Genomic DNA, 15,342 nt, shown 5'->3' with positions numbered 1-15,342 from the left:
TGTTCCATGATAAGCAAATCAGTAAATTATATAGTGTCCTAGGAGGTAAGTCATACGGTATGTTAGCATGATAAGAGGCACCTGGAGTGCGGGCTGTTGAGATTTTTCGTTGGATTGGCAGGGACACGGTTATTGAGGGTTGAAAGAATTGGCCAGGCAGCTACTGAGAGAATATCTGGGTGGTGGGGACAGCGAAGGGGAGGCTGAGGTGGAACATGCCTGGCATGTTTGAGGAACAGCAGCAAGGCCGGGGCGGCAGAGGAGGCGGCTGGGGAAATGAGGCAGGAAAGGGTGGCAGACCTGGCAGGAGGAGGTCAGCCCCAGGCCCAGCCCCAGGGAGGATTTTGGCTCTGACAGAGTGACAGGAGCAGCCGCTCTGGGTTTTGAGTAGAGACGGGTCACTGTGTGGAAGGTAGAATGAAAGGGAGGCCTGTTGGAGATCATTGTCCTGGCCCAGTGGGAGAGGATGGTGGCTTCTGGGGGTGGAAGAAGTAGGGAGATTCTGGACCCATCCCGGAAAAAGGCCCTTAATAGTTTAGGGGATTGACAAGGTTTTCTACACTAGAATTTATTCAGACATGACTTGTGGCTCAGGGGACAGAGCTGGGTTTGTAGTGTACACAGTCAGGGGCTCTGCCCCTCAGGGAGGGAATAAAACAGGAGAGAGGTAGAGTGGGGTTGGTCCCTAGTGACTGAGAGGTTGTTTGCCCTCTGGAATCAGAAAGCCCTGGACTCAAATCTGGGCCTTGGCCATCCAACGAGTCACCTTGGACCAGCGACTTCACCTCTGGCCACGGCCACCTTTACTCTAAAGCACACAAGTCATGGTGAGGATCAGATGAGCTCATGTTTGTTTGTGCTGCTGCTTGACACACGTTCTGTTTTATTTCTTTGTGGTGCCACAATGAGCAGATGCCAGTGCCCAGCGCAGTGGGGCTTAGAGAAGTGCGGGATCTTGAACCTGGCCTGGGAAGACTGTCTTATCCTGAGGTTACAGGAAGGGAATTAGTGGAGAGGCTTTAGCCGGGAGTCAGTAGAACAGGTTCTGACGTCAGCCCTGTGACCTTGGGGAAGGCAGGGACTCGGTCTGTGAACACCTCGTAGCTGGTTCTGTGCTTGGCATTTTAAACACATCATCTCACCCACAGTAGGAGGCAATGGACACAGACGTCGTCTCTGAAGTCAGATCATCTGAATGTCTCCTTCATGGTTTTTTGCCAGTACCCCAGCACTGCCTGCAGCATTACCCACTTAACATGTAGTTTAAACTGACTCACCTTTCCACCCCCTTTTCCCTTAGCCTCTCCTTGGGTAATATCTGTGAAATCATAGTTCTAAAGTGTTTTTACTAATTATTCTAATATTCTACATATAAAAATAAATCCATAGGTATTAAAATAAAATGGTTGGCCTGTGTTCCTCTTAGAAGTTCGTTTTGTACCATTCCAGAGGTGTGTACCACATCTTGGGGCACACTGGACAGGAGGAGTTTTGTGAAACCTAGGACAGCAGGCAGCCTCAGAAAATGAAAGAGACTGTCCTCGTGTCTGACTGGTCTGAACTCTGCAGGGCTCTCTGGGGACCTGCTTGGGCTCCAGCTGTGTCCCCATCCCAGAGAGCCAGGAGGGGACTGAGCCAGTGTGGACTGAGGCTGAGCTGGGCCTCCAGGGGAGGGGGTGTGGGGGTGTGGGGCAGGCTACCTTCCTGCCTGGTTGAAGCAGGAAGCTGGCTAACTGTATCCCTATGGGTGTCACTTGTAAAACTGCAGCTTTCTTTGGGAGCTCCTAGGTCATGGGAGATTACTACACAAAAAAGAACAAATCAAGGAATCTGGTGAAGACCTGACTTACCTACAGACACTAGACTTCTTGGTGAGGGGATAGATTAGCACAGTGTATGCTAGGATTTCACAGTGAAGTCCTGGTAGTATGGTTTCCCTCTCTCTTCCATCTCCCTTTCTTCTTTTTCTTTTCTTTTTTTCCTCTCCCTCATATCATTTCTTATCTTTTGTGGTGGAAAACATTATTTTGTAGAAAATTGCCTTCTACAGTCAGGAATATTTAGCATTAGGTGTAACAAACCCAAACCTCATAATTTGTAGAAGCGGTGAATTAAGGAATGATTATGTTACCAGAAAGGGGACCTGGCCTTTGGTTGGTCTGCCTAGGGCCAGCAGGTAGTGTGTGGGTTCTTGATTTCGTGCAGGAAAAATTTCACAACATGAGTCCAGATGACTATGAGAGACATTTATTAAAGCTGGGGACAATAAAACAGGAAAGGACTTTACATAGAAGAAACAACAGGAGAGCCTAGGCTGGGCTGCCCTGGCTCTCTGGGAAATCAGAGAAAAGGAAACCTTGGGGTTAAGTTCAGGGGACTAACCTGAGATGAGCTGCCTCTGCCTATTGCTGTCCTGGTTGCAAATGAGATTAGGAGGTTTGTGCCTGTGTGGGAAGAAGAGGAGAAAGGGAATGTCAGCATGTGTGTGTGGGTGGGTGCTCCCTAAAGGGAGAGCCCACCGGGTCCTTTGTCTTGAGGCTTTTATTTCTCTCTTGAAACCAGAAATCTTAAGGGAGGTCTCAGGGGAGTGTCTCAATAGAATGTTCATCAGCTTTCCAGGTGTGCTCTTTCAGGTTCATGGTTTCCACCGATTGGTTGGTGCCAGGGCAGGGGGTCATTAGTCAGTATATCTGGTCCTCAGGCAGCCATGGCACCACTTGTCTGGTGGCTTAGCTGCTTATCTGGGCCTGGAGCTGAAATACACATGAGGCCTAGATGTTATCTTTAGGGAAGAAGGCTCAGGGGGTCTAAACCACATCACCAGCGATGTGCTGGGGGAGGATAAGTTACCCAAGCGACAAAGTTTTTGTTTTCCCAGTTTTGCCCCTTGCTAGGCATCTGGGGCTTCCTGCCCTGGTGAGTTTCTGTATCTGGCCCATCTAACACAAACCATCTACTCTCAAGTGTCCTTGGTTTAGGGAAGATAGGCTTTACTAGGTGGCTGCAAACCACTGTTTCCCTATTCCACTTGTCCTGGCTTACTGGCCTGTCTCAATTATACTCATTATGTAAGGAGTATTTATTTTAAAGAGTGATCACTTAGAAGGAGACTTTCCTTGGGGTGGTAAACATACAATACTTGCTCATTCCTTCTTACACAAGCATCTACTAAGCTTCCACTGCGTGTGTAACACTAAGAGCTGGATGCATAGCAGTGAGCAAGACAGACAAGATCCCTCTCTCTTGGTTCCTTACAGGCTGGTGGCCTAGGAAGAGACAGGCAGTAAATGACTAGATGCTTAAAAAATACAACATGTCAGGTGGTGATAAGTGCTGTGGAGAAAATAAATCTGGAAATGGAGTAGTCAGGACTGGTTGTGCTTGTGTGTGGGATGGTGGTGGTGTACTTTTTTGGGGCAGGGGAGATCTCAGGAGTTGACTTTTGAACTGACACCCGAATCACTTGAAGGATCTAGGCATCTGAAGATGCTGGGGGAGAGCCTTCTGAAAGAGGGAACAGCCAGTGCAAAGGCCCTCAGGTGTAAAAGTGTTTGGCATCTTTGTGGCATTGAAAACTGCCAGTCTGTTACATTTTTCTTTTCTTCATAGAAAATATGCCTTTGCATTCATAGTACAAGTGGATGAGAAAATAATTTTTTTCCTTCCAGAAAAGCATTTTTCCTCCAGTTCTTGTTGGAATTGATTACTAAGATCACACACATTAGGAATGCATTTTTGGGAGTGGACCAGCCTGTGGTGGGGCTCACTCTCTCCTCATTCACTGCCCTCAGAGCAGTTACTCTGTGATACTTGTTCAAGAATGCTGTGGGGCAGGGGGATGATGGGAGACCTGCCTCTCTCTGAGAAGGCACAAACAGCTCCTCTTCGGGAATGTGCCAAATACTTGTCAGGTCCCTAAACAACCTGCCCTGCTTCTTGAACTCAAAAAGGTCTTTCCTCCTCCTGTCTTCCCTGGTGCCTGGCCAGGCAGGAGGAGATGTACAAGCAGGGAACCAGCACAGGGGACATGTTATTTATAATTGTGAGGCAGATATCCTTACTTAGTTACTTTTTCTGATATAGTAGGACCTTTTCAGAATTGTGTTTACCTACTGGTTTGGATTGTTTTAGTAATTTTAGAAGCATGGTTTGCAAATAGCTTCTCCATGCTAAGCATGGAGAGTGTGGGAGGAGCCTCTGGTTGAGCACTGGGCAACCCCTAGCAGAGGCAGGACCAGGGTGTGGGCTGAGTGTAGCAGGAGGCAGGGCCTGGGACCACCTTCCATCCTAGTCAGAGTACCTCAGAGCCAGGCAGCTCCGATTATTGCCATGTAGTATCTTTTGTCAGATCTAGGCATTCTTGTGTGGGAAAGGCATTTTTAACTGCATTGCAATGGGGTGATAATGTCAGCTGTCCTTTATTGAGCTCCTATGTCATTCCTCATAAAAGCCCTATGAGACAGGCACCATGGTTCTTTCCCATTTTATAGAGGAGGTGGAGTTTAAGTGTTTGACCAGGGTTGCCAGGCAATTAAGTGGTAGAGTTAGTATGTGAACCTAGAACTGTGAACCCCATACCTGCCTGTGCTTGACTCTCAGGAGGCACCCACTGCCCATCACTGACATGATTCTAGCCAAAACTGGTGCCCACAGAACTGGGGTGATAGCTCCATGGGGGGGGGAAGGAGGGCGAGTTTGCCCACCCATTGCCATTGATGATGGCATACTTTCTTGGCGAGTCCAGACGTTGCCACAGAATCCTTCCTACCCAGTGCTCCAGGCAGCCCCTCAAGGCCAGTGGGCACCTGTTTGCTGTTCCCACAGTAGATGGGTCCTAACATGTGGCAGGGTGTGCCACGAATGTTAGGTTGGGTAGGTTTCCCAGAGCTTTTCACTGCTGCTCTTCCCTCCGGCCGTTTTCCAGGGACAGTCTCTGGCTGAGCACTGCTGTCTGTGGCTGGAGGAGCTGGTATTCCTCCAGTAGCATTGGTGTTTCCTGGAAACCTGGCGTCTTCCTGTGCGCAGGGCCAGCTCCTGCCACCTCCCTTCTTGGCTCCAAGAACATGGCATGACCTGGTTCCCAGTGGGGCATGCCAAGTGATAAATGAGTTTTCTCCACCAAGTTGAGCCCAGGCTTGGCATGGCTTTACGTCCCTGGTGAACATTTAAGGGAGCAGTGGCCTGCTTCATCTGGCCTGTCGGTGCCAGCAAGCCCAGAGCCAGGCTGGCAGAAATGTCTGCCTGTTCCTGACACTGGACTCATTCTGGTTGCTTTGGCCTCCCCGTACTGTGAGTGTTGGGAATGTGCTGTGTATGGTGGATATGAGGCAAGCCTTTCCTCTCCCCGCATCCCCAGATTGTCCTTTATTAAAAGAATTGAGTCTTTTCAAAGTCTCACAGTGCTCTCTCAGCTACATTCTTTACTTTGAACAGCAAGTACGGTTGAAGAGCACCTTGGTCCGAAACAACCTCAGTCATTACTGAATCTGGGTGCTTCTAGAAATCACATGACTGCGTTGATTAAGAATAAAAGGAGGCAAAGAAAGGTAACAGATTCAGTCATTATTCCTGGGGTTTTGATCTCATAAGTATAAATGTGGAATATTGATATAAGCGAGCCTTTAAAAATCGCTAGTAAAAGGAAGGTAGTAAGTGGCTGATGAAGAAACCAGCTGCCTTAGTGATATGAACGTGGGTTCCTGTGGGTTGGGATAACATTTCCAGTGACAGCATCCTATTTAATTTCACAAAGAGCTGTAGCTAACATCTTAAATGGATGGCAAGGATGCTGTGTTCTGAAAACCTGCTTGGATGACTCAGCTGGACTCTAGGGTTGGTAAAGGCATTACGGTTAAGGATATCATGAAGAGTTTAAAAGGAAATCATTTTGTTAGAAAATAATATTTCATAATTAATGTGATTTTTATTTTAAATATATATATAAATAAAAGTAACAAGTAATGATTTGACATTTTAATCTATTTCCCTAAAAATCACATAGTCAAGTTGGTGCAAACCATTGTTCTGGATCTCATTGACCAGTTGCCTTCAATATGGGAGGCACCTTATATTCCTTGTTTTCTAGGTTACATGGTAATTCTTCCTGCAGCCTCTGATATGGGGGATTTGAAAGGGAGCTGGAACGGAGGGTGGGTGGCGTTTTTTCTGCCCTCTCCCTTTATTTTTCTCCCTTTCCATCACTCTTGCTTCTCTGTGCCTTCCTGGCACTAGACCCTGGGCAGGGCTGGGGGCCTCAGAGTGTGCCAGACTCTGACCTTGCCCTCGGGAGATCATGATTTGCAAACCTGTTTTAGACATTAGGAGGCCTGGATGTTTTGATTCACACTTGCAGTGCCTGTGGTTTGCTTCTTGCTGCATAAAGTGTGTTCCATGGAACATATTAATTTATTTTTAAGTAGATTTATTATATGAAACATTCATTGGAGCAGGCCTTACCGTACAGCGTTTGGAACAATGTACTAAGTACAGTTTGTCCTCATAAATCTATTAATGCTGATAGGATGTAATTGTCTCCTGTGAAGCTTTGGGGTGAGATGGCCAGAGTAGGGGAAGAATCTGGCTGCCGAAATCTCTGTCTTCCTTAGCTTGGCTGTGGCAGGCCCTGCTTGGTGTGTGTGTGTATATGTGTGTGTGTGCACGTGCTTATACACATCCATTCTCCCCATTCTTTCTCTTCTTTTTTAATGAATGTAGAGGCTTCCATTTCTGTAAAAGTCCTCTTGTTAGCTCCAGTTTCTTATCAAATTCCAGGTTCCAGCCATGGTTTGGAGGTGTAATGAGGCTCACAGGAAAAAGCTGGCTCATGAGTGACGACTGATCTGTGAGGAGAGGGATTCAGGGGACTGTAGAGGGAGGTGGGGACAGGATGCCAACACTCAGGACTGAGTGCAGTGTGGCAGCCCCTGAGCCAGGTGCTTTATCTGCCTGTCCCAGGTAGTCCTGACAGCCACCATAGGAAGTAGGTGTTATCATTTCTGTATTTGAAGCTCAGAGAGGTCTAGTAAGTTGCCCAAAGTGTGGTTCATTTAGTTCAACAAACCTGTACTGATTGGTGGCCTGCCTTGGGGTCAAGGACTGGCCATAGGGCACAAAGCAGTCACAGCTTCTGGCCTCAATGAGTGCTCCATACTGGGGATGTAGAAACAGACCTGTAGAGGAGTCAGATAGGGAAGTGGAGCCTCCCCCTGTGTGATACAGAGTGTACATGAGGGTGTGACGAGTTATGGGAGGCTGTGCAAAGACTGGAGTAGGTGTCCAAGCAAGGGTAGGGCTGGTTCCAGACAGTTCAAAGAGCAGGTACAAATGTGCAAGGACATGGGACACCAAGGTGCGGTGGGCAGGGTGAGGACTGCTGGGTTTAGTGCTGCTCAATCCCTGGAGGGCGGAGGGCGTGTAGGTAGCCAGAGCCGCCAGTGTAGGGCCTCATAAGTCTCATTGGGGAATGTGGACTATAACTGAGGGCCGTGGTGAGCCGTGGGAGGATTTGAAACCGAGGAAAGAGAGAAATGAGTTCATATGTATAGAAGATTACTCAAGAGAACACCAGAGGCCGGTTTGGAGGGGGCAAGCGGGGAACACCTGTCAGAGTTTGTGATGCCTGTGTGATCAGGAAGTCACAGGGGCAGGGCAGGGGCAGCTCATGGTGGGTAGGAGGAGAAAGATGTAATTTGGTATCTGTGTTGGGAAACTGCGGAGCTGGTCTAAATTCCCCATCTCAGGTTAAAAGGCCACAAAAAAGAAAAAGTCAAAGTATAAGAAAAAAAGCAGTCAGAAAAAGGGTAAAGGAAAATAGTATATTAGAAATGTCAAGACATTTAAAAAATACTTTTCTAAAGACATACAAGATTTAAAGGGTTACAGCTGGGGAATGATGAACACTAAAGCCATATAAAAGTTTTTCTAAGTTTAATAGTGTTTTAGAAATTTGAGTAGACCTAAGGGCAATAGCAAACACAAAAACAGGTTTCTGGCCAAAAGCAGAACCTAAAGTAGGGAAAAGCAGGCAGGAAGGTTCACCACCACTGCAGGCTCTGAGGGCATTATTCTAATGATCTGACAACCGAAGGCTCTGAAAGTGCAGGCTGGGCAGGTGACGCCGTGAAACTGGGCCAGGAAGGAACTGGGCAGAGTAAAGGGCAAAACAGAGCCTCCTGCGTGGGGATGTCTCGGACACCACCCACACCTGTGTTTTCTCCTGCTGGCGTGGCCCCTGGCGGTGGAAGCAAGCCAGTCAGGGATTCGTGCCACCTCTCTGCTGTTGATGCCTGTTCAGGTAGGTTCTTGGCCCTGGAGTCAGTGTGGTGGTGGCTGCGTAGCACGTGGCAGCCTCACGGGCTTGTCCTGATCTGTCGGCTGCCAGGGAAGAGGGAGGTGGAAGGGTCGTCAGCGGATCTCTTGTGACGGGGGGGAGGGGGAGGAAGAATATATGGCTCGGCTGCATTTATTGAGTGCCTCTTGTGTACAGTGGAGTGTTTTAGATGTTGTGGGGCACATGGAGCATCAGGGAAAATGTACAAGAAGTGTGTGAGCAGAATGACGCCGGGGTTCCGTGAGGCTTGGACTTAAATGTGCACTAATGTCCAATAAGGAAACCAGCTCATTAGGGTCCTATTAGTACTCTGTCTACTCTAATCACTGGTCCTGCTGATGTCTTTTTCTCCCCCTTTGGTTGCTGTTAAGGAAAGAGGGTGTACTTATAATGGGAAGAGCACAGAGTTTGGAATCTGGGGACCAGGGTTCGCGTTCTGGCTCCCACTTATTAGCAAGGTGACCCTAGGCAAGTGTAACCTCTGAGCATCTGCTTTCTTGTCTGTAATTTGGAGCCGTAATAGTGATGTCCGCTTCACTGAGGTCCCAGGTTGTCATGGGGACCGTTGTGTGCATGTGGGAATAAACTGCAGAGCTCTGTTGAGCAGTGGTGACATTGCTAGACGCTAAGTGTTCTGAGGTTATTCCTTATACCTCTCACAGCACCTCCAAAGATGTCTGGACACATGAAATGCTGATTGGGTCGCTGGATGTGTTTCCTGTGGCATTAGGCCTTTCACTGTTCACACTGTTGGACAAGGGAGGTGGAACACCTGACTGGCCTGTGGAGCCTGGAGTGGCCACCAGGAGTGGTGATGCCAGGGCCAGCCACTCATGTGCTGAGGGTCCTAATTTCAGGACCAGACAGTTTCACATGATTTGCAGTCACTGGGCACAGAACTACCTTCAGGATGGCCCAGCTTGAAGTTCAGAAGTTGAAAGCAGACTGGGGCTGCTCCCATTCCCATCCTCGCTCCCACTCCTCTTGCACTACACCCCCCACGTGCCAGCCTGCACACTCTTCACACATGATGTCCCCGTCCCCATAGCTAGCCTCTGCTGACTCCCCATTGTTCCCATTTCCTTAACTCTCACTTGGGCCCCCCTGCTGGTGACCGTGGAGAGGCCCTGTCCATCTCCCCTCTGGGCCCGTGTATGTGCTGGGCATCGGAGCTGGTTTGCTCACTTCTGTGGTTTCCTCGTGCCCTGCTGCAGGTCGTCTTCCACGATGTTGCCGTGCTGACGGACAAGCTCTTCCCAGTCGTGGAGGCCATGCAGAAGCACTTCAGTGCTGGCTCCGGGACCTACTACAGTGACTCCATCTTCTTCCTCTCTGTCGCCATGCATCAGATCATGCCCAAAGGTAATGTGAACTGCTAGCCCCTGGTAATTGATGTTTGCCTCTGTTTCCCTGGCTCCAATACTGCCAGTGCCCTGGATGAGAGGAGCTTCATTGAAACATAAAGAGAGGGTGAGGGGGCCAGCACCGCCCTTTGTGTAATAGCTTCCTGCCCAGAGAATTAAGGGCAGAGCCCTAGGCTGCACAGCTCCCACAGTGTGAGTGGTGCAGTGTGGTCCAGGGCATCTGAGCTCCAGCCCTTACTCTACAGCCTTGCACATACTCTGCCTCTGGGACTCAGTTTGCTCATCTGATAAATGGCAGGTAGGACTAGGTGACCCTTCATCCAGATATGTGATCCTGTTCTTTCTAGTTTGAATCTACTTATCTAACTTTAAAATATCAAATCTAGATGTGCGAGGTGCAAGTTATGACTGAATAGTACTTTTTTTTTTAAAACTCTGATGCCCAATTAAAGGATTTTCTGGGCTTTGGTCCCTCTAGGGCAGAAGAGATGTGGTTGTCTGTTGTGTGGTAGTTCAGCCTTGTTTGGAAGTGTTGGCAGGTTTGATCATCTTTGGACTAGAAGCCTTGGGGGTAGTCTCACTCGAGGGGTGCCCAGGCACCCCTGGATTCTTCTCCTCCAGATGGCCCTTGATTGATTCTGGAGCCCTGGATATTGTTCACTTTCTGGCCATTGCTGAACCATGACCTGAGCCTTTTATGGGTGAGGAGGGGAGTTTTGGGGTCATTGCTTAGGTGACAGCCAGGACATTTGGTGGAGGCCTGCTGCTCTGGACCAGCAGATCAGGAGTAAAAGGGGTATGGAGAGCACCACCATTTGAAGGGCTCAGGAATTCAGGATTTGGAGGTTGAAGCTCGGTTTCATTGGCAGGTTGTCATACCACAGGGAAATCTAGACTTTGTCTCCACAAGGCTGGCTCCTACACCACAGAGGCCCTTGCCTGTTCTCTTAGCTGTGAGGCAAGGGCTCAGGGAGTTTCACCAAGCAGGGGCCTGAGGAGAGAGGAGACAAGCTCACCACTAGGGCATGGGGAGAAGAGCCAGCACTTGGGATTCTCCACAGAAACCAGGTGTGGCTCTGCCAGCCCCAGGTCCTCTCAGCAGCCCTTTGAGGTTACAGATGAGAGAGACTGAGGCCTTGAGTGACCTGCCCAGGGTTATACAACCATTTAAGTGGTGGAGCTGTCTGACGTGGAGACCTACTTCTCCAAGTAGCAGTTATTTCCACCCCCTCAGGTGGGCTGTATGGGCTCTCTCTCCAGGCAGGCCTGGTGCAGGTGCTCGGACTGGAGGAAGGTATGGTTCCTGCTCTCCTGCTTCTAGGTGGGAAAGACAGACGTAGGTGCTGGTTCTAGTTCTGCCACTAAGTTGTGTGCCTTTTGCTGAGCCAGTTTGTCTTTGTAGGCCTCAGTTTCCCCACCTGTAAATGATGAGGCTGATCTAGTGAGCTGTTTTGATCGGAAGAGTCCAGGATCACGGGATCACAGGTGCTATAGTTTGGGGAGCCCAGGGAAGAGCAGTTCTACCTTATCCTACCTCTCCTGTAACCACCTTCACTCCTATCAGTCCACTGACCACTGTGTAGACCAGGCTCTGGAGCAGGATTCAATTTGTTCAAAGAGTTCCACAATTAAACTAGTTTAAAAGTGTCGACTAGATGGGCCATTAGGGCCTGACCAGTCCTGTTGTCCCACATGTGTGATTGGTTTTGAATGAAATGCAGTGACTAAAACCAGTAGGATTTAGCAGGAAGTCTGGGAGGAGTGCCTGACCTTCCTTTTCCTCCCTCCCTTGCTGGCTGTTAGGTCTCTGCTCACCATGTGTTAGAGTCTAGGCCAGGTTATGCTTTAGGGCACCAGACGGAGGGGAAATAGACAGTCCTTGGGGATTGTCAGGGTGAGAAGAGATTTCTGCCTCACTGTATTAGGGATGGCCCGGCGGTGAATTGTGAAGTGCAGATTTCAAGAATTAGGGAGCCCCCAGGCTGCTGTCTCTCTGCCTCTCTGACTGCCCTGCCTGCTCCCCTGGCTGTGCCCAGGGGGCAATGTCTGCAGAGACAAGGCTTTGGCCAGAGCTTTGCTGTCCTTGTAGTAGATCAGATCATTGGTATCCCTCCATGCCTCTGAGGGGCCTGTTCAGGTGGTGGGAAGTAGCTGTGTGAGATGTGCAGCAGGCAGACCCAAACACCAGTCTTTCCTTGGGTTCTTCAGGCAAATGATAATGTGTTGTCAGAGATTCATTTCTACATCTGCCCAAAGTCTGCTTCCTGAGAAGAGAGTTATTAGGAGTTACTAAAACCTGACATTCCTAAAATGAAACGAGCAGTCCTGGAGCTCCTGCAGAGCAGGGGTGTTTCTGCTGCTCAGTCTGGCTATTGCACAGCACTTGGCCGTGTGCGGAGCTGCTCCGGGCAGAGCTTCGGAATTCTTGCAGTGTTCCGAAGGATGCTTTGTTTCCAGGCACCGCTAGTGCCGTCTTGATTTTGTCATGGCTCTTTATTGCTGCCTTTTTTGTATTCATTATTTTAAATCATAGAAATTGCTGTTGTTTGGGGCTTTGTTGATGATGAATTTGTTATTGCGTAATTGGTGCTATTTTGGTTCACAGCATTCTTTTTTCTCCTGGAAAGTGAGAATGGAGCATGGGTGGGTTATAAGCTCTTGGTCCCGCCTAGGAAGGCTGAGTCAGAAAAGCTATGTTCTTCTGAGTTATGTCTTAAGAGGTCCCATCTGGTGTTTGCCCCAGAAATCCAGGTTATTTTTCTGCACCCAAGCCTCTCCTTCGCCCCACCCCCATAGCATAAAGATCACCCTTCTGTGCTTAAACTACCTTTAAAATACGTTTACTTCTTTTTCTGTTTTAAAAGCAGAACTCATTTATAAGAGAATATCTGAAAAAATAGAAAAACAGTATCCCTTCTACATAAACATCATCAATATTCTTGACTATATTATATTTTTCCATCATTTAGCTTTTTAATAATTTAGGTAAAGTAGGCATTATACTCTATATTTAAAGCATTTTGAGTGTTTTTAACATATTGAAGCATAAAATGGAACCTTTATTTAAACTCAAAAATGAAAGGACAGAAGTAAAGCCATATCTATGGCATTTTCAGTTCATGCTGCTCATCACCATTTTTGGTGGAACCATATAGCCGTTGAGCATTTTTTGAATGGTTTCACTAAGTTCGTCTTATCAGTTCCCTGTTCTCGGCTCCCTAGATAGTTCTGTTTTTTCTAAGATCATAAATTATACTGTGATAAGCATCCACATGTGTAAAGATTATATTTTCTAATTAGGATTATTTCCTTATCATAAGTTCCCATGGGTGGGATTACTGGGCCAGAGGTGATACTTACAAAACCTGCCTGAGTCAGCTCCCACCTACCGCACTGTTGTCAGACTGCATGAGTGAGTTCTGTACCTTTTCTAAGCCCATTCATGTTTGATCTCTTGGAGGGACCCCAGGCAGCCACATATGAGCACCGGGACAGTTGCTGTTCCCACTTGACAGGAGAGGAAGGGAGGAGCTGAGGTCAGGCCATTTTTCCAAGTTTTAGGGCCAGCTGGGCCTCCTTATCTGGGTTTCTGATCCTTTGCCCTGGCTTATTCTGATGGCCAGACCTGAATGCCCAGCGTCTCACACACACAGTGCCTTGAAGCTTATAAAACCTGGCCTCTTCTCTCCTCTCCTCCTTGGCCTTTTGCTGCAGCTCTGCATCCTGCTCAGAGCAGCACCACCCAGACCATGTCTGCAGAGTGAGGAGTGAAGGGGCCCTGCAGGCGGAACACGCTGGCTCTGGTTTTGGTCAGAGCTTGTTTTTCTTTCTGTTGCTTGTTGGAAGGGTCATGTGTGGCTGACTGGTCCTGCGGCTCACACTTGCCCATCCATGTGTCCTTCACAGACATGCAGCCACTCTCTGCTCCTCACTCACACCCACAGGGCTTTTATCTCCTCCTGTTGATGGTGTTAGGTTTGTCACCATTGGAAGCATCTTGCGCAATGGAAAAGAAAACATTTTTGCCCAACTGAAGCTGGAGGGAGTGAATAGCAACTCCTCAGGGACTGCAGCTTCCCTCTCCTGTGTACACAGCTCCTAGGATCTGTTGGCTCTGGATTAGTGACATGGGCCATAAAAATAGCCCTTACCAAGGCTGAGCCATGATGCCTGGTATATGATTGTAACAGGGTTTTCCCGGGGCATGGAGGGCAGGGGCCCAGACAATTGGCAGTGTGTAAAGCTTGCTGGAGGCCCTGGGAGATGTTCCTGTAAGGCTCCTGTCCTGTGGTCAACCCTTTGCCAATAGGCATCCTCTGCCAGGGGTCTGGTGTTTGCATGACGTGGTGCTGGCCACTCTGGGTCTCAGAGATGTTTGCTGGGTTGCTGCTTCTTGGGCTCATGGTGGTGGGGTGGGTGGCATGGTCCAGTGTTAGGCAGGATGTCATGAAGGCCACAAGGGAGATCCACCCAATGCTGAGGGTTCCAGAAGAAGATGGCATTTGGCAAGAAGGAGGAGGGCTTTATGGAGGAGGTGGTACCAAAGTTTTGAAGGTTGCATAAAGTTTCGTTTTGTAGAAACAGGTAGGGACGAGTTCAGCAGGTGGGAAGAATTGTGTGCATTTAGGAAATAGCACATCACTTCTTTCAACAGACATGTTAGGAAGTAGTGGGAGAGAGGATGGTCAAGGGAGATTGGCATGTACTGTGCAAGCTTAGATGCCAGGCTGAAGGCTAGCCCCAGACATAGGAGACAAGGCCTTTGTGGGCATTTGTGGCAGGGAAGAACCTGACCAGATTCATGCTTTAGGAAGGCTGATGTGTCTGAGATAGGGAGTGGATCTCAGGGGAGATGTTGGGGTCCAGCTGCATATCTTTTTTGAAAGTCTGCTGAGCCGAGCATTACAGACAGGCTGTAAGAGACCCAGAGGTGGACCCCCTGGCCTCAAGCAGCAGCTAATCTAGCATGTGCATGTGTACATGTGTCTGTGCATACATGCTATGGGTACCAAGCATGAATATACAGAGAAGGTGAGCTATAGTCTCTGCTGAGAACTGACAGGCATTTCCAGCTATTGCACAGCCTCCCTCTTTCCATGAGAGCCCAGGGGCTACAGAGGTCATTACACTGGCTGTTGTAGGAACAATTATGAACTAGCTTGCAGCTTTTAGCCACTCTGTGGGTCAGAAAAGGAGAAGATGAAGTTATGAGAGTAGGCAGAGCAGATAGTCTTCCATTCAGAGCTACAATTGTGGGGTCATAAACTCCTGTAAAACCAATGCAAATAATCCTGCCATGGAAGCACTTGCCTGTCAGTCCTTTAGTATGAATTAGCTCTATCTGATTGCCATCCTCTGAACACTGAATTGAGATAGATGCCCAGATATGAGTTATATCTTTGTTGGTTAGATAAATGATATTGAGGGAAAGGTTGATGGAAGGAGGAAAAAAGTATTTTGGAGCCTGGTGTACTCCTAGGGCCTTTAGAGATAGACTCAAGCTTACCTTGACAAACCCGAGTCCATGCAGATGGAAGTTGGGAGGAGAGAGGCTGTCTACTTGATGCAGACCTTGATGAGATCTGAGCTCTGGAAAGGCTGAGGAAACTCTATTTCTCTCCCTAGTACCTTCCTTCCTACACCCCATGA

The 15,342-nt window shown here is 48.5% G+C and overlaps 1 protein-coding gene across 1 annotated transcript in view; it reads left to right on the top strand.

The window, feature by feature from the left end:
• XXYLT1 (xyloside xylosyltransferase 1) overlaps nucleotides 1-15,342 on the top strand; it is a 145,095-nt gene that overhangs the window by 14,627 nt on the left and 115,126 nt on the right. The window contains exon 2 of the mRNA XM_081137660.1: nucleotides 9,544-9,691. Coding sequence (XP_080993786.1) covers nucleotides 9,544-9,691 — 148 coding nt within the window. The remainder of the gene's footprint in view (nucleotides 1-9,543; nucleotides 9,692-15,342) is intronic.

Source organism: Miniopterus schreibersii (genome assembly GCF_964146895.1).
Source record: "Miniopterus schreibersii genome assembly, chromosome: 5".
Lineage (NCBI taxonomy): Eukaryota > Metazoa > Chordata > Mammalia > Chiroptera > Miniopteridae > Miniopterus > Miniopterus schreibersii.
The sequence above is the reverse complement of the archived record's forward strand: the minus strand, read 5'-3'. Positions and strand labels throughout refer to the sequence as shown.